We start from the raw sequence: 24,741 nt of genomic DNA, 5'->3' as shown, positions 1-24,741 counted from the left end.
ATATATTTCAATTGGGTTTTTAGCTGCACTTGGAGTTTGGTTTTAAGAATGGAGGAAACCTAAAGTCATGGGGATATACATAGTAGGGTGACCAACAGCACAATATGAACCCCAGAAGGAAAAATTGAGCCACTTAGCAGATGGGATGTGCCCTCTGAAGAGTTTTCAAAGCAAAGATTTCTTTAAAAGCTCATAATTGTTCTTTTTTGCAGGTTTACGTGGAGCAATTGCCTTTGCTCTAGCAATTCGAGACACAGAGACTCAGCCCAAGCAAATGATGTTCACTACAACACTGTTGGTCGTTTTCTTTACAGTGTGGGTATTTGGAGGGGGGACCACACCAATGCTCACATGGCTACAGATCAGGTCAGTACTGTATAGATTTCAAGTGGGAAAAGGTATTCCTTTTTTCAATTCCTTAGTATTCTACTGATTAATATAAAATGCATTGCAGCTATCACTTTATGTAAACAATTAGGGTTTTATGATATAAATATAAACTTTATGTAATTATAGTACAGGAGCGGTGATTTAAAAAAAAAACTAATTTTAGTTATCAGTAACTTTATGTGGTCAAGCTAAAGCTAATTATGGCAGTAACTATAGTAATACTGTAGCCCTTCTTTTTTTTTTGAGAATCATTGCTATACTCATGCTTGTGTACTATAAAGTTGTTGGTACAGTCTGTTAAATTAAAGATTGTTATTGTTATTGCAGTGCAGAGTTATGTCAGGAAATACTATTTGTCCAGTATTTTCCTTCTATTAGCAGTAGTGTTCATGCTTGGTCAGGATGTAAGACTGTCATTTCTTCTACCCCAGTGCAATACTGATAACCACTTTACCTCCAGAAGACTTACCCCCTTCATGATCAGGCCATTTTTGCTACACGGCACTGCATTATTTTAACTGACAATTGCGCGGTCATGTAACACCTTACCCAAACAAAATTTATATCATTTTTTTCCCACAAATAGAGCTTTCTGTTGGTGGTATTTTTCCCCACAAATAGAGCTTTCTGTTGGGGGTATTTGATCACCACTGTTTTTTTTTTTTTGTGCTATAATTGAAAATAGACTGACGATTTAGAAAACAAAACAAAATGTTCTACATTCTGCTATAAAACTTATCCAATAAAAAAATAAATGTCTTCATAAATTTAGGCCAAAATGTATTCTGCTACATATTTTTGGTAAAAATCCCAATAAGCGTATTGATTGGTTTGCGCAAAAGTTATAGTGTCTACAAACTATGGTATATATACTGGAATTTTTTGTTATTTATTCCCATACTAGTAATGGCGACGATCAGTGACTTATAGCTGGACTGCGATAGTATGGCTAGAAATCTGACACATTTTACACTTTGTGGAAACCAGTGACACTAATACAGTGATCAGTGCTAAAAATTTGCACTGTCACTGTACAAATAGCACTGGTTGGAAAGAGGGATTAAACATCCAAGGCGATCAAAGGGTTAAAGATTCTTTCATGTGTGCCTAACCAGTATTTATGTATTTACTGTGAGGTGCTTTCACTAAGGAATATGCTGGTTTTTATTCCCAGCACAAAAAAACAGGACATCCTTGCTGACAGGACAGAGCTCTGTATTGTTTACATATGCAGAGCTCTGTCCTGTCTTCCTCCTTGCCGATCAGCAGGTGCCGGCCAGTAGTTGACTAATCACAGCACAGCTGGCGCGCCAGCAGTGCGCACATGCACCACCTACCCGAAACAGCAGGATCACGTATATATACGTGATTCTGTGAACCAGTCTGCACTGTAGCAGTAAAGCTACAGTGCGTGGTCGGCAAGTGGATAATAGATGCTCATAATACTGTCAGGATTCTATGAAATAAAGCTATAGGCTTTTTTTTAGTTAGTGGATGTATTAGGTGTTTTCGATAAGCACATATTTTGCATTACTATTGAACATGCCGGATCTAGGGAGGTCCTGGAGTGAACGGTGTCCCTTCATATTTCAGTTGTGCCCCTTCCCCCTCTGTTTCCTCAGAGGTTGGTAAAAAATTGTTTGGGTCCTGGAGTCTGGAGGTTTTATAGAGACTTGGGAAGGGAAGGTGAAGTCTCAAATCCTGGGTCCAAGTTTTGCGGACAATTAGCACACTGATTGTGCAGGTGTGTACATGGATTTTCTTAGAGTGGTGACTAGTGTGCAGGGCTCCATCTCAGCAGACAGAGGATGTCAGTAGGGCTTCAACTAGTAGACAGGTGAGAGCCAGGGCAGCAGGGATTTGCAAGGTGTATGCACTGAGGTTGTGTTGGAAGTCTGCTTGGGGAATAAAGACACAGTGCTGCAAATGGAAGCCAGGAGGTTGAATGTGTATTATTTTGATGGATGGATAATGCTAAAAACGCCTGTATGAATAGCCCTTGTGTTAAACCTTGATTTAATAACAGTGGGAAAAAAAAATATTTAAGTTAGTGGCTGCATTCTTAGGCCCCTCTTACATGAAGGCCCCTTAGGCCCCTTTCACATGGACGACTGTCCATTTTTCAGGCAGATCCGAGCAGGCCACCCATTAACTTCTATGGGCAGGCGGATTTGAGCGGAGATGTGTCCGCTGACACCCTCCTGCAATCCAATCCGACAAGATCTGCTCAAAACATACGGATGGCGATACGTTCGCCATCTGTCCAGCGGAACGGTTAGGATGGGATTGGATGAAAACAGACAGGCTGTCCGTTTTCATCCGATCTCCCCATAGAGGACAGCGGGGCTCTGACAGGTCTGTCTCTGCACAGTAAACGGAGACAGACCTGTCATCCACCTGCTCAGCGGGGATCAACGGAGCGATCCCCCGCTGAGCTAGCGTACTCCATCCAACAGATCCACTCCATTGATCCCAGCCTTAATCCTCTCTGTTTTAGGTTGGTTTCGAGCTTCATAAATAGAAGCCCACTTCCCTCACTTAGTGCTAGTTGACATCTGATCGGGAAAGAATTGAGCTGAAGCGAGGATAGGCCAGGAAAATTACGATATGTATCTGGTAACAATTTTCCGTATTCCTGGCCCACCTCACTTCAGCACACAAGGGGATGCAACTAGCTGTATTATTGGGCGGGCAACCTAGTTAAAAGAAAAATAACTCCACACTCAAAAGAAATGCTGCTAAAGACCAAACTATTTATTTCTCTTGTAAGGTGGCTGAGACTACAACTGTCCCAAATGTTACTGAACTTACTGAAAGTACATCTAGCTTGTAGTGCCAAACAAAGTTTGCACACAAACTCCAGCTGGCTGTCCTACAGTTATCTTCCACCAAAATATTGGCATAAGCTGTCCAAAAGACTGCCACCCCTCTGGTTGAATGAGCTTGCAACTGTTCTGGAGCAGATAGGCCCTGTTTCTTGTACACCAAATCAACCACCCTGGTAATCCAAGAGAACTCATGAGGATGCTGCCTCCCCCTTTCTTGGACCCGATGGTCCAAGTTTCCTGTGAGAAACTCGTAAGGAATTCCCTCCCAGTTTTTGTGGAAATTAGATAACACTTTGGATTGAACTTTAGAGATGCAGGTAACATCATGTTATCCAGTAGAATGACACAGAGTGGCACATAATGTGCCACAATCTCCAACACCAAGTACCACAACATTCATGGCTGTATTGAAAGAAAAGGTGCCTGCATCAGCACTTTTAGAACCACCCCTAAGTCTCAGGAAGTGGCAAAAATTTCCTGGGGATTTGCATGCGGATTGCAGCCTGTATGAAGCATCTGATCATTGGCTCTTCCGCCCATCTGCAGCCTGTGAAGGAGGATAAGGGGAAGATATGTCCTCCATAGCCTTTCATATGTAGTTTTCATGCATGATCTCCTGGCTTTCATCTTAATCACTTCAGATGAGAATCGTTGTGGCTCTAGTCTGGCCAATTCAATGGCCAGGCCATTAAATGCAGTCTCGCTGTATTGGGGTGTTCCCACTAGCCATGGCACAAAAGATCTTTTTTGACTGGAAATGGAACTGGTGGTGCCAACGTCATCCGGAAGAGCAGTGGGAACCACGGCATCCTCGGCCAGTGTGGTACAACCAGTATAGCATGAACATGTAGCTGCACACTCATTGGAGTTACCATGAGACCTATAGTCCTCCATAGGGCAAACATTGGTTTGAGGTATTTCTTTTTGAGAGCCCACTTGCTGTTTCTGGGGAATATTCTGCTTAACTGGTCTGTTAGTTGATTCTGCTTTTCTGGCTAGAAGAACGTTGTCAATGGCTCTAAGTAGCTCTGTGCCCAGTGAAAAATGTCTGTTGTGAGTTGTAACAGGGGAAGACTTCTGGTACCCCTCTGATGGGCAATATAGGCTATCGCTGTTCTGTTGTTGATCATCATCTTCACTTGATCCCACTGAAACCGACTTGCAATGCTAGAAATACTGCCTTCAATTTATTTATTAGCCAGCCAAACTTGGATAGGGCTTCCAGGACAAAGAAATGACTGGCAGGACTGACAAAAGAGAGAAACCGATTCCTGTTCCAGTGTTCTGTAAAAGAGCCAACTCGTGAAAATCTCCAACCACGTCACTTCCGGTGACTTTCCAGCAGCAGTAATTGCAGATTTTGATGATTTGGCTGTTTTCACAGAACACCGGCAGCGTATACACCACGGTACACAACATAATGAGTGGACATTGTTAGTCCTCCCATTAGTAACCAACAACATGGCCGCCTCCAAGGCGTCAACAACATTTTTTACTCTTTAGCCGGTGTTCTGTGAAAACTCGTCTTGTACCGTAGTGTATACACTGCCGGTGTTCTGTGAAAACAGCCAAGTTGTCGAAATCTGCAATTACTGCTGCTGGAGAGTCCCCGGAAATGATATAATTGGAGATTTTGACGAGTTGGCTCTTTTGACAGAACACTGGCTTTAAAGAATGTTTACTCTGTTGCTAGGCAATGAGTATCTGCTGCCTGGTGCCTCCTTGCCTCTGTGCCCACTGTGAGATCATCCCTGGCTGCCCTTGCTCTGCCATTAAAGCCAGAAGAGCAGCGTGGTGTGCTGCTATACAAGAATAGGGAACTGGCAAAGCAAGGCAACTGGCGACATCCTAAGAGCTCACTACTCTTACCTGTTTAATATAATGCTGTTTAAGCACTAAAAAGCCTGTGTCTCAGCACCCAGAGCAACCACTTTCAGGAAGCTTTACTTCCAACCATCTGGGTCCTCTGACGCCAGGAATGGCTGAACCTGGAGGGGTAAGAGTAACAGGGAAGGTATTACTTGCAGTAAACACTAGCACTTACAGCATGCAACTAACAGGTGGCCTGTAGCCTGACCAAAAAAGGAGAATACTGACTGAGGGAAGGGGACTTATATTTATGATGCTAGCAACAGGTCTGCCAGTAATCCAGTGAGTTCCTAAATTTCTGTTTTAGCTGAGCGCGCAAGCAGTATTATCAGCCCTGCCTGCTGGACTGCAAATCCTCCCCTCTCTGTGCTTCTCCATATGTGATTACTTACACACTAAGCAATGATGCAGCCTTCTCTCCCATTAGTCTGCCTACCCATTGTGTGTTGAAAAAGAGCTCTTGGGAGATGTAGTTCTGTGGGGGCAAGCTTATGTGAATAGGAATTGCTGCCCCTGCAAGAAAAAAATAAAGGAACAAGGCAAACTAAAAATTGGTGCTGAGATGTGATCAAGAGTGGGAGAAAGAGATCTGAGGGTAAATGTGAGTTATGCCTGAACAAAACCTTTAACCAATGTGTAGCACTAAGCAATATAATACACAGGACCTGCATATTTAAAGAGCAAGTTTGTCTACCCTCACTTACAGATATAATATAAATTGGCCCTCAAAAATTCCACTTACCTGCTTCTTTTTTGCGTCCTGGAGGGAGGGGCGAGCACTGCCAGCAGGCGGGGTTGTATGGGAGCCGTTCGCGGAGTGGAAGAGAGAGGAGAGCAGACGACAAGATGATCAGAGCCCTGAGGAACATAACAGCTTTCATTTTAATTGTCGTGTGTTCCCCGCACTCGCCCCTCCTCCTTGTTCAGGGACTTTGATAGACAGATCACACGTCCAATCCCAGGACGTATGACGTATATCAAAGTTCCCTAGACAGGAGGCGGGGCTGTATGTTACGGCAAGCAGAAGGAACATACAGCAATTGAAATGAAAGATGTGATGTTCCTTGGCGCTCTGATCATTCGGCCAGCTATTCCACTCCTCTCTTTCCCTGCACAGGTAGGCTGCATTGTTAGGCACAGGCTTCATTGTTAGGCACAGGCTTCATTGGTTGTTACAGGCTGCATTGGTGGACGCAGGGTGCATTGTTAGGCACAGGCTGCATTGGTGGACACACGCTGCATTGGTGGACACAGGCTGCATTGGTGGCTGCATTGTTAGGCACAGGCTGCATTGGTGGACACAGGCTGTATTGTTAGGCACAGGCTGCATTGGTGGACACGGGCAGGCTGCATTGGTGGACACGGGCAGGCTGCATTGGTGGACACGGGCAGGCTACCTTGATGGACACGAGCATGCTGCATTGATGTACACGGGCAGGCTGCATTGATGGACACAGGTAGGTTGCATTGTTGGGCACAGGTGAGGCTGCACTGATGGGCACGGATAAAGTTGTTGTTGATATTTATTTTTATAACTTAATTCTGCATAAAACATTTTAGTGTCATTTTATGAGATAATATATGAGGGTCAGAATTAGGGGCAGGGCATGGTAGGGGTTGGGTGGGGCAACTGGTGGCAATTGGTGGCGAGTAACCCTTGAGGCCTGGCTAGTAGCTCAGGACTTGAAAATTTGGGCCCTGATATAAATGATACATAATAGCCAGGTTTTTAAAAACCTTAAAGTGTAATTAAACCCAAACTATGAAAAACTCTTATTACACGCAGTCCTTCCCATCTTCTCTGTGTCCCCGCTGAAGATTGAGATTGTGTAGACCAGCTGGTGTCCTCTATGGAGCATTCTCAATTTCAGTTCCCTTCTAATCTGTTAAAGCGGTTGTAAACCTGCTTGGTCATTTTTACCTACAGGTAAGCCTATAATAAGGCTTACCTGTAGTTAAAATGAATATCTGCTAATCCGTGCATCGTTTAGGAGGTATTCGCCCTGGGTACAGCCAGTTACATCACAGGCGCATGCGCTTTGAAAGTTTGGAATACCTTGCTGGACCTTCAGAGCTTCATGCCAGAACTAAGGGCTCCCCCCGTGAATGCACGGGAGTGACGTCATCCCGGCTCCAGCCAATCACATAGCCGGGGAGCACGGGAACCCAACAGAAAGACCAGGAGATGTCAGTCCTCTCAGCGGTGACAGCACAGCACTGGAGGGCTTCATTCCAAAGTGAGTATTTCATAATGTGCTAGTATGCGATGCATACTAGCACATTATGCCATTGCCTTGCAGATTTTTTTTTTTTTTTTTTTACAACAGCCACCGTTTACTACCCTTTTAATTTCCTCCTTTTTCTTATCTGTGCAGCCCACATGACAATAGAGCCACACATGTGGGCGTATACAAAGTGGTAAATGACACTTCCCTCCCTCCTCCACCATGTCCTCCTATTGCGAAACACTATGGGGGTAGGATATAGTATGCTGATTGATTACATTCACTAAGAAACTCACAAAAAGCTTAGTTTTAATATAAATCGGTATTAAATATATCTAACTAGGTCTTGTTCCTGTCCCCTATGATTGCACAGTGAAGAAGAAGCAGCATATTAATGAGCTCAAGCCACAAAACACCAGCACTTTTGAAAGTTTCACGATGCAGGTTTATTTCTTCATAGTGAGTACAGGATGAAAACCAAACAGGTGCAGGAGAAACCAGACACAATATTTATTTGCACACCTCTCTGTCATCAATGTGCTTTGTCCTGTTAGCAGTAGGGATGAGCTTGGGATCAATCTGAAATCTGGAAGGAAGATGTCGGTGCTGGGCCAATCAGCTGGTAGTGGATTGCCACAGCTGCACTACACAAAGGGGTGGGGATGGCCATGACATCTTTGGCCTAGTATGGCCACGTGACTATATTAGTCAAATGACATTGCCAACTTCATCTTCACTTTTTTTTTATCCCCAGGGTTTACTTTTAAGGTTAAAAATAAACAAAATGCAGCAGTATGTGATATATCACTCAGGTGAAAAAATATATATAATTGCTGTGGGCAATGCGCGAGTGAATGATGGAACAATTTGAATTCCCAAACAAAGAATATAAATGGTGAACAAATATATAAATGAAATACTTGTTGTCAAGAAAGTGCACAGTGAAAGAAAACATCAAAGTAAACATCAAAATATCAAAAGTTCTTAATTTCAGCAAGTCCACAGTGAGGAAAAAAAAAAATAAAAAAAAAAAAATATATATATATATATATATATATATATATATATCCAAACTTATTTTCAGCAAGTGCACAGCTTGTATAACAGTGTAAATTTGCTGTCCCCTCAAAATAAGTCAACACACAGCCATTAATGTCTACTAAACTGCTAGCAACAAAAGTGAGTACACCCCTAAGTGAAAATGTCCAAATTGGCCCCAATTAGCCATTTTCTCTCCTTGGTGTCATGTGACTCATTAGTGTTACAAGGTCTTAGGTGAGAATGGGGAGCAGGTGTGTTAAATTTGGTGTTATCGCTCTCACACTCTCATACTGGTCACTGGAAGTTCAACTTGGCACCTCATGGCAATGAACTCTCTGAGGATCTGAAAAAAAGAATTGTTGCTCTACATAAAGATGGCCTAGGCTATAAGAAGATTGCCAAGACCCTGAAACTGAGCTGCAGCATGGTGGCCAAGACCATACCGTGGTTGAACATGCCTCGCCATGGTCGACCAAAGAAGTTGAGTGCACGTGCTCAGTGTCATATCCAGAGATTGTCTTTGGGAAATAGACATATGAGTGCTGCCAGCATTTCTGCAGGTGTTGAAGGGGTGGGGGGTCAGCCTGTCAGTGCTCAGACCATACACCACACACTGCATCAAACTGGTCTGCATGGCTGTCGACCCAGAAGGAAGCCTCTTCTAAAGATGATGCACAAGAAAGCCCGCAAACAGTTTGCTGAAGACAAGCAGACTAAGGACATGGATTACTGGAACCATGTTCTGTTATCTGATGAGACCAAGATAAACTTATTTGGTTCAGATGGTGTCAAGCGTGTGTGGCACCAACCAGGTGAGGAGTACAAAGACAAGTGTGTCTTGTCTACAGTCAAGCATGGTGGTGGGAGTGTCATGGTCTGGGGCTGCATGAGTGCTGACGGCACTGGGGAGCTACAATTCATTGAGGGAGCCATGAATGCCAACATGTACTGTGACATACTAAAGCAGAGAATGATCCCACCCTTCGGAGACTGGGCTGCAGGGCAGTATTCCAACATGATAACAACCTCAAATACACCTCCAAGATGACCACTGACTTGCTAAAGAAGCTGAGGGTAAAGGTGATGGACTGGCCAAACATATCTCCAGACCTAAACCCTATTGAGCATCTGTGGGGTATCCTCAAACAGGAGGTGGAGGAGCGCAAGGTGGTCTCTAAAATCTCTAAAATCCACCAGCTCCGTGATGTCATCATGGAGGAGTGGAAGAGGACTCCAGTCAACCTGTGAAGCTCTGGTGAACTCCATGCCCAAGAGGGTTAAGTCAGTGCTGGAAAATAATGGTGGCCACACAAAATATTTTGATATTTTCACTTAGGGGTGTACTCACTTTTGTTGCCAGCGGTTTACACATTAATGGCTGTGTGTTTACTTACTTTAAGGGACAGCAAATTTACACTGTTATACATGCTGTTTACTCACTGCTTTACATTGCAGCAAAGTTTCATTTCTTCAGTGTTGTCACATGAAAAGATATAATAAACTATTTACAAAAATGTGAGGGGTGTACTCACTTTTGTAAGATACTGTATATATAATATAATATCCCATAAATTGACTCTGTGAAGATGATCCAAATAATATTAACCGTGACTTGACACACGTGCTCCCCCGGTGTGACTGCGATTACCTCCAATTGTGTGACTGCACAATTAAATTTGGTCCACAACAGCAGCTGAACCACCTCTGGGCTCTAAGTATCAGGATTCACAGGCTCCCCCAGGCTTAATCCAAAGATGGTATCCTCAATTTAAAATACAAAAGAGGCCAGATAGAGCATTATTGTTTAAATATAGAAATTTATTGTAGGTAAACATCAGGGTACTCACACTTTATGGGTGCTTGCAGCGCACCAGGCTATAGAAAACATACAATGTTAAAATCCTCTCCAAATGGTTTGCAGGCTTGTGTGAATCAGCAGCTAGCTCAGAGTGCAAGTGACTGTGTCCTCCACCGTCCTGGCCCCTCCCCTATGCGTGACGACACAGTCACTTGCACTCTGAGCTAGCTGCTGATTCACACAAGCCTGCAAACCATTTGGAGAGGATTTTAACATTTTTCTTTTCACTGTGGATTTGCTGAAATTAAGAATGTTTGATTATATATATATATATATATATATATATATATATATATATATATATATTCTCACTATATTGTCATATTTTGATGTTTACTTCAATTATTTTTAGATTTCTTTTATTGTGCACTTGCTTGACAAGAAGTAGTTCATTTATATATTTTTTTCACCATTTATATTCTTTGGGAATTCAAGTTCTTCCAACATTCACTTGAGCATTGCCCACGCCAATTATATATATATTCTCACCTGAGTGATATATCACATAGCACTGCATTTTGTTTATTTTTAATATTTTATACACAGATTATGAGAGTGTGAATATGCTTAGTGTCTGTGGATTCGTTCTCTTACATTTAAAACATTCTTTGGACACTTCATTGGTAGCTTGCAAGACATCTATCTTTGTCACTTTACTTTAGAGGTTGTAGCCCGAGACATTTGTGCAAATTATAGGCAAGGTTCCTAAGGTGAAAAAAAAACACTTTGTACAACTTATTTTTATTCATTTTATTGAAGTGATTTGCTTTATACGACGTTAAAAACATGAAATGGATTTAGGTATGAATCAAAACAGCAGCAACAATGTCTGAAGTATCCAACTCTCCACAGTAGAAACAATAGGATGTAATAGAAATATTCACTAATCCAGAAGACAGAAGATGCAAGTTAAAGATTATTCCTGTATTGTCTGGATATTGTTTTTTTCTAATTTTTAAGTTAAATCAAGCTGCAAGAGTTCTGAAAAATGCAAATGGAATTAGAGATATTGTACATTTATTGAAACTGATCTTAAAGATTGCAGTTTATTTTCAAAATTTTTTATCATTTTGTTCACACAACTAGAGCTTTCTTTTTGTGGTATTTATTCACCACTGGGTTTTCTTCATTTCTGTTATAACATTTTACAAATAAATAATTGTTCTCCATAAATTTAGGCCAAAATGTATTCTGCTACATTTCTTTGGTGAAAAAAACCCAAATCAGTGTATATTTAGTCTTTAGGAAAGTTATACAGTCCACAAACTTTGGTTAATATCTGAAAACCGATCAATCTTAATGTTCAATCAGTATTTTATTTTTACACATTATGTTTACTTAAATGGGCATAGATGGGCTATGATTGGACCAGTCTTTACCATGTGATCACTGTGACCAATCACAGCTAGCAACACAATTGTACACAGTTAATGGCATGAAAGGAAGCCATCCATTGTTTACAACTATCATGTGACCTGCTGTGATTGGTTACAGTGGTCACATGGTACTGGCAGTGCGCCGGTATACTGATCAGTCATATGACATCCACCCGGATCAATGAGAGTCCCGCTCAGCCGTCATTTGCTATAGGCTGGGCGAGAAGTTGTTAAAATATATGTATTGTATCACTGAAAATCAAGCCACTGAACACCAATGTTAATGAAGTTATTGATTATTTTGGGCCACAATAATGGCAGAAACCAAATGATCTGCTTTAGTATAACTACAGCTATGTGTTTTTGTTGCTTCGATGCTGCAGGAATAAAATGTGTGAGGTGTGATATTACTATGAGAATCCCCCACCGAGAAATGGAAAAGTATATCCTCTCTGCATGGCAAAATCTACCTATAGCCCATGTCAGGGTGTGTATAGTGTCACCTGGGGCAGACATTTTTCAGAAAAAAATGGTGACCAGACCTCAGATGCACCCTTTGACAATTGATCATCAAGGACAACTGACAATAAAAATACATTATTAACCACTTCCGGACCGCCGCACGCCGATATACGTCCTTACTTTGAAGGGGGTATTGTTGTTATGGCAGCAGCTAACTGCCATAACCCCGGTATCCTCTTGTTCGGCCGCCGGTCCGGTTTCCGATAGTAGTGGTCTCTGCGGCGGATTCACCGCAAGATCACTTTTAACGGCGTCAGGAGAGGCCCCCCTCCCGCCGCGCTCTGGTGCCCTCCGCCGCTTACCGGAGGCATGAGCAACAGCGGAGGCGATCAGAACTTCACCCTTGCTGGACATGGAGACGAGTGAGGGGAAGATGGCCCCCACCTGTCTCCATAACAATGCAGGGTGGAAGGGATGTCATTATGTCCCTTTTGCCCATAGCTCTTAAAAGGCCATTTTTTTTTTTTTAAATTGAAATGGCATTTTTTTTTTTTTTTTTATTGCATTTAAGTGTAAATATGAGATCTGAGGTCTTTTTGACCCCAGATCTCATATTTAAGAGGTCCTGACATGCTTTTTTTTCTATTATAGGGATGTTTACATTCCTTGTAATAGGAATAAAAGTGACACAATTTTTTTTAAAAACATTGTAAAAATAAAAAATAAGGTAAAATAAATAAGAAAAAAAAAAATTTAAATGCGCCTCATCCCGCCGAGCTCGCGTGCAGAAGCGAACGCATACGTGAGTAGCACCCGCATATGAAAACGGTGATCAAACCACACATGTGAGATATTGCCACGATCGGTAGAGAGAGAGCAACAATTCTAGCCCTAGACCTCCTCTTAAAACATGCAACCTGTAGAATTTTTTAAACGTCACCTATGAAGATTTATAAGGGTAAAAGTTTGTCGCCATTCCACGAGCGGGCGCAATTTTGAAGCGTGACATGTTGGGTATCAATTTACTTGGCTTAACATTATCTTTCACAATATAAAAAAAATTGGGCTAACTTTAATGTTGTCTTATTTTTAATTCAAAAAAGTGTATTTTTACCCCAAAAAAGTGCGCTAGTAAGAGCGCTGCGCAAATATGGTGTGATAGAAAGTATTGCAACAACCGCCATTTTATTCTCTAGGGTGTTAGAAAAAAAATGTATAATGTTTGGGGGTTCTAAGTAATTTTCTAGAAAAAAAAATGTTTTTAAACAACACATCTCAGAAAGAGGCTCGGTCCTTAAGTGGTTAAATAATATGTGGAAGGTTTAGTCACATGAACACATTCTTTTAAGAGAAATGCGAATGCAAAGTGGTTTAATTATTGTTCGAGAAGCTTTTTATACCTTGTTTTCTATCTGAAGTGTTCTTGAACTATATTGTTGCAGTTTGTTCCAAGTAGAATGTTAGAACACTGTGTAATCTATAATTTCCTTCTTAAAGAATTCAATTGAAGGCCTGGCAATGTTATACAAACTTAACCACTTCAAGACCGCCGCACGACGATGTACGTCCAAACTTTGAACGGGTATATCGTTGTTATGGCAGCAGCTAGCTGCCATAACCCCAGTATCCCCGTTTTCGTGCGGCGGCCGGCTTTCAGATGAAAGTGGTCCCTGCGGCAGATTTGCCGCAAGATCACTTTTATCGCTGGCGGGAGAGGCCCCCCCCCTCCCGCTGCGATCCGGTGCCCTCTGCCGCTTACCGGAGCCGTCGGTAGCGGCGGAGGCGATCGCGTCCTTCTGTGTGGTGTGTCTGGAGACGAGTGAGGCTAAGATGGCGCTCACTCGTCTCCAATACACTGCTGGTCGGAAGCGACGTCAATACGTCACTTCCGTCCACGCCTCTTAAAGGCACATTTTTTCAAATGTCATTTTTCTAAATGACTTTTTTTTTTTTTTTAATTGCATTTTAGTGTAAATATGAGATCTGAGGTCTTTTTGACCCCAGATCTCATATTTAAGGGGTCCTGTCATGCTTTTTTCTATTACAAGGGATGTTTACATTCCTTGTAATAGGAATAAAAGTGACACCATTTTTTTTTTTTAAACAGTGTAAAAATAAATAAAATATTGTAAAATAAATAATACAAATAAAAAAAAATTTAAAACCCCCCTGTCCCGATGAGCTCGCGCGCAGAAGCGAACGCATACGTGAGTAGCGCCCGCATATGAAAAAGGTGGTCAAACCACACATGTGAGGTATCGCCACGACCGGTAGAGCGAGAGCCATAATTCTAGCCCTAGACCTCCTCTGTACCGCAAAATATGCAACCTGTAGAATTTTTTAAACGTCGCCTATGGAGATTTTTGAGGGTAAAAGTTTGACGCCATTCCACAAGCGGGCGCAATTTTCAAGCGTGACATGTTGGGTATCAATTTACTTGGCGTAACATTATATTTCACAATATAAAAAAAAATTGGGCTAACTTTACTGTTGTCTTATTTTTTTATTCAAAAAAGTGAATTTTTTTTCAAAAAAAGTGTGCTTTTAAGACCGCTGCGCAAATACGGTGGAAAAAAAAGTATTGCAATGACCACCATTTTATTCTCTAGGGTGTTAGAAGAAAAACCATATATAATGTTTGGGGGTTCTAAGTAATTTTCTAGCAGAAAAACTGTTTTAAACATGTAAACACCTAAAATCCAAAACGAGGCTGGTCCTTAAGTGGTTAATTTAACATAAAACTTTATATTAAAGTGAATTAGCGATAACACTGCGTTCTAACTCATTTTGTTGCATACAGAAGAGTTGGAATTAATGCATCTATGCTTTAGAAATGACTTCACTGTTTTGTACCTAATATCTGCTTTTAAAAGCTGTAGGTCAGATAAGATTGTTTTGCACATATATGCCGGGCCACTACTTTACAAATAAATATTACAATTTTATGTTGTTTTTTGGCACTGTATTTTGCCAAACACATTGTGATCTCTGCCACTGCTGATTTGGGAGGCGGAAGGGGTATATGTTTGGTGTAGGTTTTATGAATTTTCTAAGAAACGCAAAAATTATGGCGCAACCAATGAACTTTTGTTGATCAGTGGCTAAAGTGAGCGATCAGTGCATTCTGACAGCAGCAGGAGCTTCTGTCAGAATACAATATACTGGAGTGGGATTACGTCCACCTTCCTTGTGTGGATGGAGGAATCTGTTAGAATTGTTTTCGTTTAGCCTATTGGTTGAAAAAAAAAAACAGACCGTCTATGCCCAGCTTAAGTAAACTCACTGCCTGGAGTTTGTTCAGACCAACACTCAAGAGTGTCAGATACCTGGTATCCTGCTGTACTCAGTGGTTATTCCTGCCCATCTCTACATCACTATTGGGCCCTGTAGTGACACGGGGGTTGGAGGAAGAAAATTGGATCATTGCAGGAGGACCAAGGGATTGACACTCCTGGATGTGTCAGGAGAACTGTGTCGAGTGAGTTCTGTTGATTAGAGCAGTGTTTGACAATGCAGCCATCAGGGGAAGCAAGTTCTTTTTTCCTCTTCCTTACAATTAAGACCTTTATTCAGAATTTTATTTTAGCGATGGATTGATTTAAACAAAAACATATTCTATGATCTTGTTCTTTTTTTTGTTCCTATCATTTTAAGTTTATGTAGCATCAGCATTTTACACTTAAGTCTTTAAAATGTTCATTCACATCAGCGTTTGGCCATAGTCTGCAAATGATTATTCATATGTAATACGTATATGTAATTCATATGTGATTACTTTATCATCTCTAGCATACCGAAACAGGAAAAGCAGGACTGTTAAAAGCAAGAATGATAAAGTGCTGAGATTTACAATCATGTTTGTTTAATAAAACAAACAACAAAACCTATCTATAGCAAATACTTAGCAATCCTCTCTCTGTGTTCTGACCACTGCACATTTCCATATAATGCAAAAAAAAATAAAAAAAAGAAGACTTTTGGGTCGATTTACTAAAGGCTCATAGACTGTTCACTTTACAATCAAAGGTGCACTTTGTAGAGGTAATTTTCCCCAGAACTCAGTGAATGAGGTGAAGAGCTGCTGATTTTCATCATCCAGTCACGCACAAGCATAAAGGCATTTTTTTTCTGTGCTCATGACAGAGTATTTTTTGCATAATGACATTTCCCTGCATTCACTAAGCTGTGTGCAAAATTCCCTTGCAAGGTACACCTTCCCTTGCAAAATGAACAATCGATTTGCCTTTAGTAAATTAGCCCCCACATGTCATTAGTAATAGAAGTGGAAAACATCCCACTCAAGATTCAGACCATTCGGAATATGTTTATTTAATGGAAAAATCCCTGAAAAAACATCTTTTACTTAAAGAGTAACTCCACTTTTGTTGAGAAAAAAACATTCCCCTCTGGGTGATCTATGTACATTGCAGGGATTTTACCAGACTTTGTTGCAAATTCCTACTTTTGGTTATTCTGAAGAAATCCCTCTGTGTTTGTCTGTGTACATGTAGTAAGTGAATCTAATGGGAGTGGTTTCATAATTATCAATCAGTTGCTGCACCTGCGGGGCTCTAATGAGGCAAATTGCTGGGTCTGCATCCCTTTAGATAGGTTTTCCTATTGGGAGTATCTCACTAAAAAATTACATTTTTGCTGCAGGGGATGCCTAATATATGACTTGTATCTTAGGGCAGACTTCTGGGAAAATCAGTGAGCCAATCACACAAGCAAGAAATGATGTTTCTGGGGGTATTCTGTACACATTCTGTGTACAGAACACCTTCAGGTAGCCATATTTTATTGCGTGTTACAGAAAATTACAGGAAAGGAAAGGTAGTTTTAATAACATTCAATTAAAATTTGACTTGAATCACAATTGTATACGCTTATTTGCTATTATTTTTCCCCAAAAAAGTGGAGTTACCCTTAAAAGGAGAAGTGTGGGATTTAAAAAAAACAACGAACATACATATTCACTTCTCTGCTGTGCAGCATTGGTCTCCTGCTGCAGCTGTTTCCCGTCAGCTCTAAGCCAGAGAACTGAGTGATCACATGACTGCTGATTGCTCAGTCTGCTCTAAACAGAGAGCAGTGACTGTCAGACTGCCCCTCCATTGATCATTGGAGTGCCAGGCTGTGGAGGGAGCTGGAGCAGTTGGTTCAGGCTCTCAGCATCACGCAGAGAGGCTGGGCCAGCTGCTGGTCAGGCATCTGGGAGGATCCCAAAAGTTTTGGAACCTGGAATGCCTCTGTAATATCAGACAACAGCGGAACCTAGCCCGCTGATGGTCGATTCTGGGTCACTCTCTAGATGTGGAAAGCTCGTAGAGACATACCCAAAAAGACTTCCAGCTGTAATTTCAGCGAGAGGTGGTTCTACAAAGTATTGTCTGAGGAGGGCTGAATACGAATACACACCACACTTTTCACATATTTATTTGTAAAAAAAAATTTGAAAACCATTTATCATTTCCCTTCCACTTCACAATTATGTGCCACTTTGTGTTGGTCTATCACATAAAATCCCAATAAAATACATTTACATTTTGGTTGTAACATGACAAAATGTGACACATTTCAAGGGGTATGAATACTTTTTCAAGGCACTGTATATAGTCACATATCATTGTATTTTGATGTATAATTGCCCTTCGGGCACATTTTTTTTTTTTGCTGGTGGTATAGTACTTCTCCCTAGAAAAGATCATAGGGCCAGAGTTCCAGAGTTCAGTCACATAACTGGCATCAGAAGAAGCACATATCACTACTTAAAAAAATAAACCATCATTAACTCCAGTTAAGGACAGTAAATATTCAGACATGGGTGACAGACCAGCTATTAAAAAACAGCTCTGCCAGCTTCTAAAATCCACATCAGTGTTTTACTTCACCGGTAAATCCCCTCTTAACAACAGCTGTTGAATTAAAACCAGTGGGGTTGATCACTTGAAATATTCAGTCGGATTCAGAGAGCTTAAAAAAACATTTCCCCAGAACATAACTGAGTATTTGGAGCAAGCAGTGGTCAGTGTAAACATTATTTATGCATTTCTTCAGCCCTTATGTATCTTTCGCTCCCTGTATCACACAGAGCTTAGGTGTCCTTTTATGAAACTGAGATCAGCGGCGATCCCGAGTCTCACCGCTGATCTCAGCGCTTTACCAGTTTATGAAACTGAGATAATCAGCGGAGAACATGTTCTCCGCTGATTATCTCAGCAGAGTGAGAATTCACAGAAACGGCCAGTTTATGAAGGTGCGATCTCCACACCTCACTGGCGATCTGTGACAGAATTCTCACTTTCTGATTCACCATTTCAGAAGTGGAGAATCAGAGTGAGAAGCCTGAAACTGGCTGATATTCTGGAGAAAGAAAGAAGTCTTTTGACTTCTTTCTTTCACCAAACAGTCAGAGCACACCTTCCCCACCATTACACACCCCAAAACCAGCAGGATAGGAATTTATAGTATATATATATATATATATGTATATACATATATATATATATATATATATATACATATATATATATATATATATATATATATATATATATATATATATATAAATATACATTTATATATATATATCTATATATAGCTATATATAGATAGATAGATATATATATATATATATATATATATATATATATATATATATATATATATCTATATATAGATAGATATATATATATATTTTTTTAGATGTTCACGTCTCTGGCTGGGTTCACACTTGTGCGATGCGTGAACCAGCGTGATTCCTGTGCGGGTTTTCACATCGCACCTACATTGACATCTGCGCACCACTGCGGGTGTCAATGTAAAGTTAATGACACCCCCCAGATCATTTCACAGATCGCAGTGCGAACTATGTAATGGTGCAGGAATCGGATCGCATGGGTGTTCACACCCATGCGATCCGATTCCAGTGCGGACCAAATAAAGGGTCCTGTACCATTTTGGTGCAAATGCAATATGATTTAGGGCCAGTTCCCACTGCTGCGGTGTCCGAGATCGGATGTGATTCGCACCGCAGTGCAAAATCACATCCGATCTCTGTGCGATGCGATTTCAGCCATACAGATAGTATTGCTAAATTTGCATTGCCCTCGGACCAAACTCTTACAGGACCCTTTTTTTGGACCACAGCAGAATCGGATTGCATGGGTGTTCACACCCATGCGATTCGATTACTGTCCGAGTTTGCAGATCGCACTGCGATATGCGAACTGATTTGGGGGTGTTAACTTTTAGGCCCAGTTCACACTTGTGCGATGCCGGACATCGCACAGGCATCGCATGTTATTTGCAGCACACTGCCATTCACATTACATGCGATGTCTGTGCGGTGCGATATCAGCTGTACAGATAGTATGGCTGATATCGCACCGCATTCGGTGCAAACACGCACAGGACCCTTTTTTCTGTTCGGACCAGAATCGGATCGCATGTGTGTTCACACATATGCGATCCGATTCATGTCCGAACTGTCAGTTCGCAGTGCGATATGCAAGCTGAACTGGGGGTGTCCTTAACAATGTATTGACACTCCCCAGCGATTCGCATATGGCAGTGTGAACTGACATGCGAGTCGGTGCGATGCGGGAACCCGCAGTGGATTCGCAGTGTTCTCGCATCGCACCAGTTTATCAATTTTTATGTTTATCTATAATGAAATATATTTTATTTTAATTTATTAATAAATATTTATACTTGTATACTTTATTAAAATTATTTTTTTAATGATTATAAATGTATTTTGCATTTATATGAATGGTGTATAGCTGCATTACATATGTGCATTACATTCATTTACTATACACCATTCACATTTAAATAGGAACATGTATGATCTTTAAATATTGATAAAAACAATGTTTTTTTTATAATTAGGTTAATGTATATTGTGTAGGGGGAATTTATCTTTATTATTTTATTAATATGTTGGGGAATAATGTGTGCTGATTTGTGTTAAACTTTTGTATTTTATGGTTCCTCATACTGTAATCCCGCTATATCACACGAGATTACAGTGAGAGGAGCCATTCTCAGGAGTTCCCGGCGTTTGTAGATCGCTCCTCAACTCAACATGAGAAGCGATCTACACACTTTCATAAACAGGCACTCAGAGGAGAGCGATCTCCCCTGAGAATGCCTGAGAACTGAAAAGCGGTATTTTACCGCACTTTCATAAAAGGACACCTTAATAAGTACCATGGGAAAGCTTATAGCAGTTTAAGCTAAGCAGAAAATGAACTAGATAAATGATCATGGGCAGCAGAAAGCACTGTCAGTAAAAGAAACTGTGTGCCACCACCCTACAGAATGTTTTTCAACAATAAAAAAAATGAAAAGCTGCCATTTTGAAATGAATGTGTTACTGGTGTCTGAGAGAAAACATAACGATAGGTTACCTGCTAAGGGAATTAGCTGCTCATTGGAAACAAATTTCAACATGGCCAAAACTATTTTGTCTTGCCGAGTATACCTGCTGAGGATAACTGTGTGCCACAGACAGCCCAATGATCTTATAATCCTTTTTTTTTTGTTTTCTTTCCTACTAATGTATGGCAAGGAAAATTCTTGTGTTTCTTTATTTTGTACATAATCATTACAAATGGCAAAATAATGTAGGGCTGATTCACACATAGGCAGCTTGCTGCAGTGCAGTAACATGTGTTAATTTCAGGTGGCTGCCAATGTTCCAAAAATCAGACAAGCATAATGTTTTTTTATCATGCAGTGCACCAATGTGCTTTGTGGTGCTGCAGTGCATGTGCATCAAAAGTGAATTGGCTTGAAAATTAATGACAGTGCAACACAATCTAATTTGAGCATGGTGCTCTCCCATGCATTGTGGTAATGCATGCATTACCACAACACACCTCAATGGATAGGTGTGAATGGGTCCTTAGTTTTTGGGGTTTTTTTTAATCCCTGCTCTCTCAAAGTACATGGTCATGTCTTCAACCTTTTCATTTCCACAACTTCCCACACATTCTGTCTATAGGTCCTTCCTTGGTTACAAAAACACTCTTCAGTCTCCCAAAAACTTGACACCCCATTTTTATTGTTTTTTTAGAGGACCTTTTTCCTTTTGAAGGAGCATCTATTTCTGTCAGTTGCTGCAAATATTGGCAGTTTTAGAATTACATTTTGCTGAAAATTGCTATTTTCAGTTCTATCTTTGTCTTGAATTTCAGCAGAATGGATGATCTTTTAGTTCATGGTAGGATTCTTGCATGGCATTTCTATGTTTAGCCAGTGTAGAAAATACAAGATGTCAGGGAGGTGAATTTTCTAGGCAGAATAACCAAGAAAAAGTCTGACATTTAACAAAATTTAAAGAGCTTCTGAATGGTCACCTATAAAGTGTTAATTCTGAAAATTCTGAATGTTTTGAATGTTTTGTAAAAAAGTATATTTATAACCCAGAAAACTATTTATAGGAGCAAAATAATATATAATAAATCAATTACTTAAAGAGGTAAATGTCTGAAAATAGACATATTTGCCCTCCAAAAATTAATTGTTCAACTCAAGAGGATCTCACTGTAATCACTACACTATAATAAACCACATGGGAATGCAGATTGCACTTTCTCCCTTTGTTTATAATCTAGTTTAAATTTAACAAATAAATAACACAGACATCATTGAGTGGCAAAATTATGGCCGCGGCACATTTATTGGTTTTATATAAAATTTTCAATGAATAACAACTTCATATAAATATATTATTTATTAGTAAATGTCCTTAAACTTTATTAATCTGCAAAATATAACTTTGCTCAGCCATAAAATGACTATAATAATCCACGCTTTTAGAATTTTCCAATTCTTCCCAGAAGGTCACATGATGCATATCCCAGTCTCCTCCCGTTTTCCACCTCTTTCCATTTTTGCATATTTAAAGTGGTATTACCCTATAAATTATGTGAAAATATATATATATATATATATATATATATATATATATATATATATAAATAATTTTTTTTTTTTTTTTTCTTTGTGAAAGGGAGGGGCAACCACATGCCCATGTTGTCGTGCCCATATGCTTGTGCCCTCCTTCTCATGGGAATGCAGATTGCACTTTCTCCCTTTGTTTATAATCTAGCTTAAATTTACCAAATTAATAACACAGACATCATTGAGTGGCAAAATTATGGCTGCGGCACAATTATTGGTTTTGAATAAAATTTTCAATGAATAACAACTTCATATAAATATATTATTTATGAATACATTTCCTTGAACTTTATTAATCTGCAAAATATAACTTTGCTCAGCCACAAAATGACTCAAGCAATAAATCATAAATGCCAGTCCCCAACCACCACACTTAGTTACATAGTTACATAGTAGGTGAGGTTGAAAAAAGACACAAGTCCATCAAGTCCAACCTATGTGTGTGATTATGTGTCAGTATTACATTACATATCCCTGTATATTGCAGTCATTCAGGTGATTATCTAATAGTTTCTTGAAGCTATCAATGCTCCCCGCTGAGACCACCGCCTGTGGAAGGGAATTCCACATCCTTGCCGCTCTTACAGTAAAGAACCCTCTACGTAGTTTAAGGTTAAACCTCTTTTCTTCTAATTGTAATGAGTAGCCATGAGTCTTATTAAACTCTCTTCTGCGAAAAAGTTTTATCCCTATTGTGGGGTCACCAGTACAGTATTTGTAAATTGAAATCATATCCCCTCTCAAGCGTCTCTTCTCCAGAGAGAATAAGTTCAGTGCTCGCAACCTTTCCTCATAACTAAGATCCTCCAGACCCTTTATTAGCTTTGTTGCCCTTCTTTGTACTCGCTCCATTTCCAGTACGTCCCTCCTGAGGACTGGTGCCCAGAACTGGACAGCATACTCCAGGTGCGGCCGGACCAGAGTCTTGTAGAGCGGGAGAATTATCGTTTTATCTCTGCATTTGATCCCCCTTTTAATGCATGCCAATATTCTATTTGCTTTATTAGCAGCAGCTTGGCATTGCATGCCATTGCTGAGCCTATCATCTACTAGGACCCCCAGGTCCTTTTCCATCCTAGATTCCCCCAGAGGTTCTCCCCCCAGTGTATAGATTGCATTCATATTTTTGCCACCCAAATGCATTATTTTACATTTTTCTACATTAAACTCATTTGCCATGTAGTCGCCCACCCCTTTAATTTGTTCAGGTCTTTTTGCAAGATTTCCACATCCTGCGGAGAAGTTATTGCCCTGCTTAGCTTAGTATCGTCTGCAAATACAGAGATTGAACTGTTTATCCCATCCTCCAGGTCGTTTATGAACAAATTAAATAGGATTGGTCCCAGCACAGAACCCTGGGGAACCCCACTACCCACCCCTGACCATTCTGAGTACTCCCCATTTATCACCACCCTCTGAACACGCCCTTGTAGCCAGTTTTCAATCCATGTACTCACCCTATGGTCCATGCCAACGCACCTTATTTTGTACAGTAAACGTTTATGGGGAACTGTGTCAAATGCTTTTGCAAAATCCAGATACACCACGTCTACGGCCTTCCTTTATCTAGATGGCAACTCACCTCCTCATAGAAGGTTAATAGATTGGTTTGGCAATAACGATCCTTCATGAATCCATGCTGATTACTGCTAATGATATCATTCTTATTACTAAAATCTTGTATATAGTCCCTTATCATCCCCTCCAAGAGTTTACATACTATTGATGTTAGGCTAACTGGTCTGTAATTCCCAGGGATGTTTTTTGGGCCCTTTTTAAATATTGGTGTTACATTGGCTTTTCTCCAATCAGCTGGTACCATTCCAGTCAATAGACTGTCTGTAAAAATTAGGAACAACGGTCTGGCAATCACCTGACTGAGTTCCCTAAGTACCCTCGGATGCAAGCCATCTGGTCCCGGTGATTTATTAATGTTAAGTTTCTCAAGTCTAATTTTAATTCCGTCCTCTGTTAACCATGTAGGTGCTTCCTGTGTTGTGTCATGAGGATAAACACTGCAGTTTTGGTTACTGAAGCCCCCCGATTCACTCGTGAAGACTGAGGAGAAGAATAAATTCAATACCTTTGCCATCTCCCCATCCTTTGTAACCAGATGTCCTTCCTCATTCTTTATGGGGCCAATATGGTCTGTCCTCCCTTTTTTACTGTTTACATACTTAAAGAATTTCTTGGGATTTTTTTTGCTCTCCTCCGCTATGTGTCTTTCATGTTCTATCTTAGCCATCCTAATTGCACCCTTACATTTCTTATTGCATTCTTTATAAATTCTGAATGCTGAGGATGATCCCTCAACCTTGTATTTTTTGAAGGCCTTCTCCTTTGCTTTTATATGCATTTTTACATTGGAGTTAAGCCATCCAGGATGTTTGTTCGCTCTTTTAAATTTATTACCCAATGGGATACATTGGCTAATGCCCTTATTTAATATGCTCTTAAAGCAAACCCATCTCTCCTCCGTATTCTTTGTTCCTAATATTTTATCCCAATTTGAAGCAATCTTCAAGTCCGGCCCCACCCCAAGACCACGGCCGACTCAATACTAGACCCTATACTGTAACTCTAAATTAGAGATATCCAGCCCTACTTCAGATAAGTGCACTCCATCTGATCTGTATAAGTCACTAAAGCCTCCTTCAAGATCTAGGTGTCTGTATGAAAATCCCCCTATAATAGGCATACATTTTTCTATTGTTTATTTA

At 40.4% G+C, this 24,741-nt stretch overlaps 1 protein-coding gene across 1 annotated transcript in view; it reads left to right on the top strand.

Moving 5' to 3' along the window:
* The window catches only part of SLC9A9 (solute carrier family 9 member A9), a 1,177,825-nt gene that overhangs the window by 733,476 nt on the left and 419,608 nt on the right, over positions 1–24,741 (top strand). Inside the window, exon 12 of the mRNA XM_073625891.1 lies at positions 213–366. Coding sequence (XP_073481992.1) covers positions 213–366 — 154 coding nt within the window. The remainder of the gene's footprint in view (positions 1–212; positions 367–24,741) is intronic.

This window comes from Aquarana catesbeiana, linkage group LG04 (assembly GCF_042186555.1).
Source record: "Aquarana catesbeiana isolate 2022-GZ linkage group LG04, ASM4218655v1, whole genome shotgun sequence".
NCBI classification, from domain to species: domain Eukaryota; kingdom Metazoa; phylum Chordata; class Amphibia; order Anura; family Ranidae; genus Aquarana; species Aquarana catesbeiana.
The sequence above is the reverse complement of the archived record's forward strand: the minus strand, read 5'-3'. Positions and strand labels throughout refer to the sequence as shown.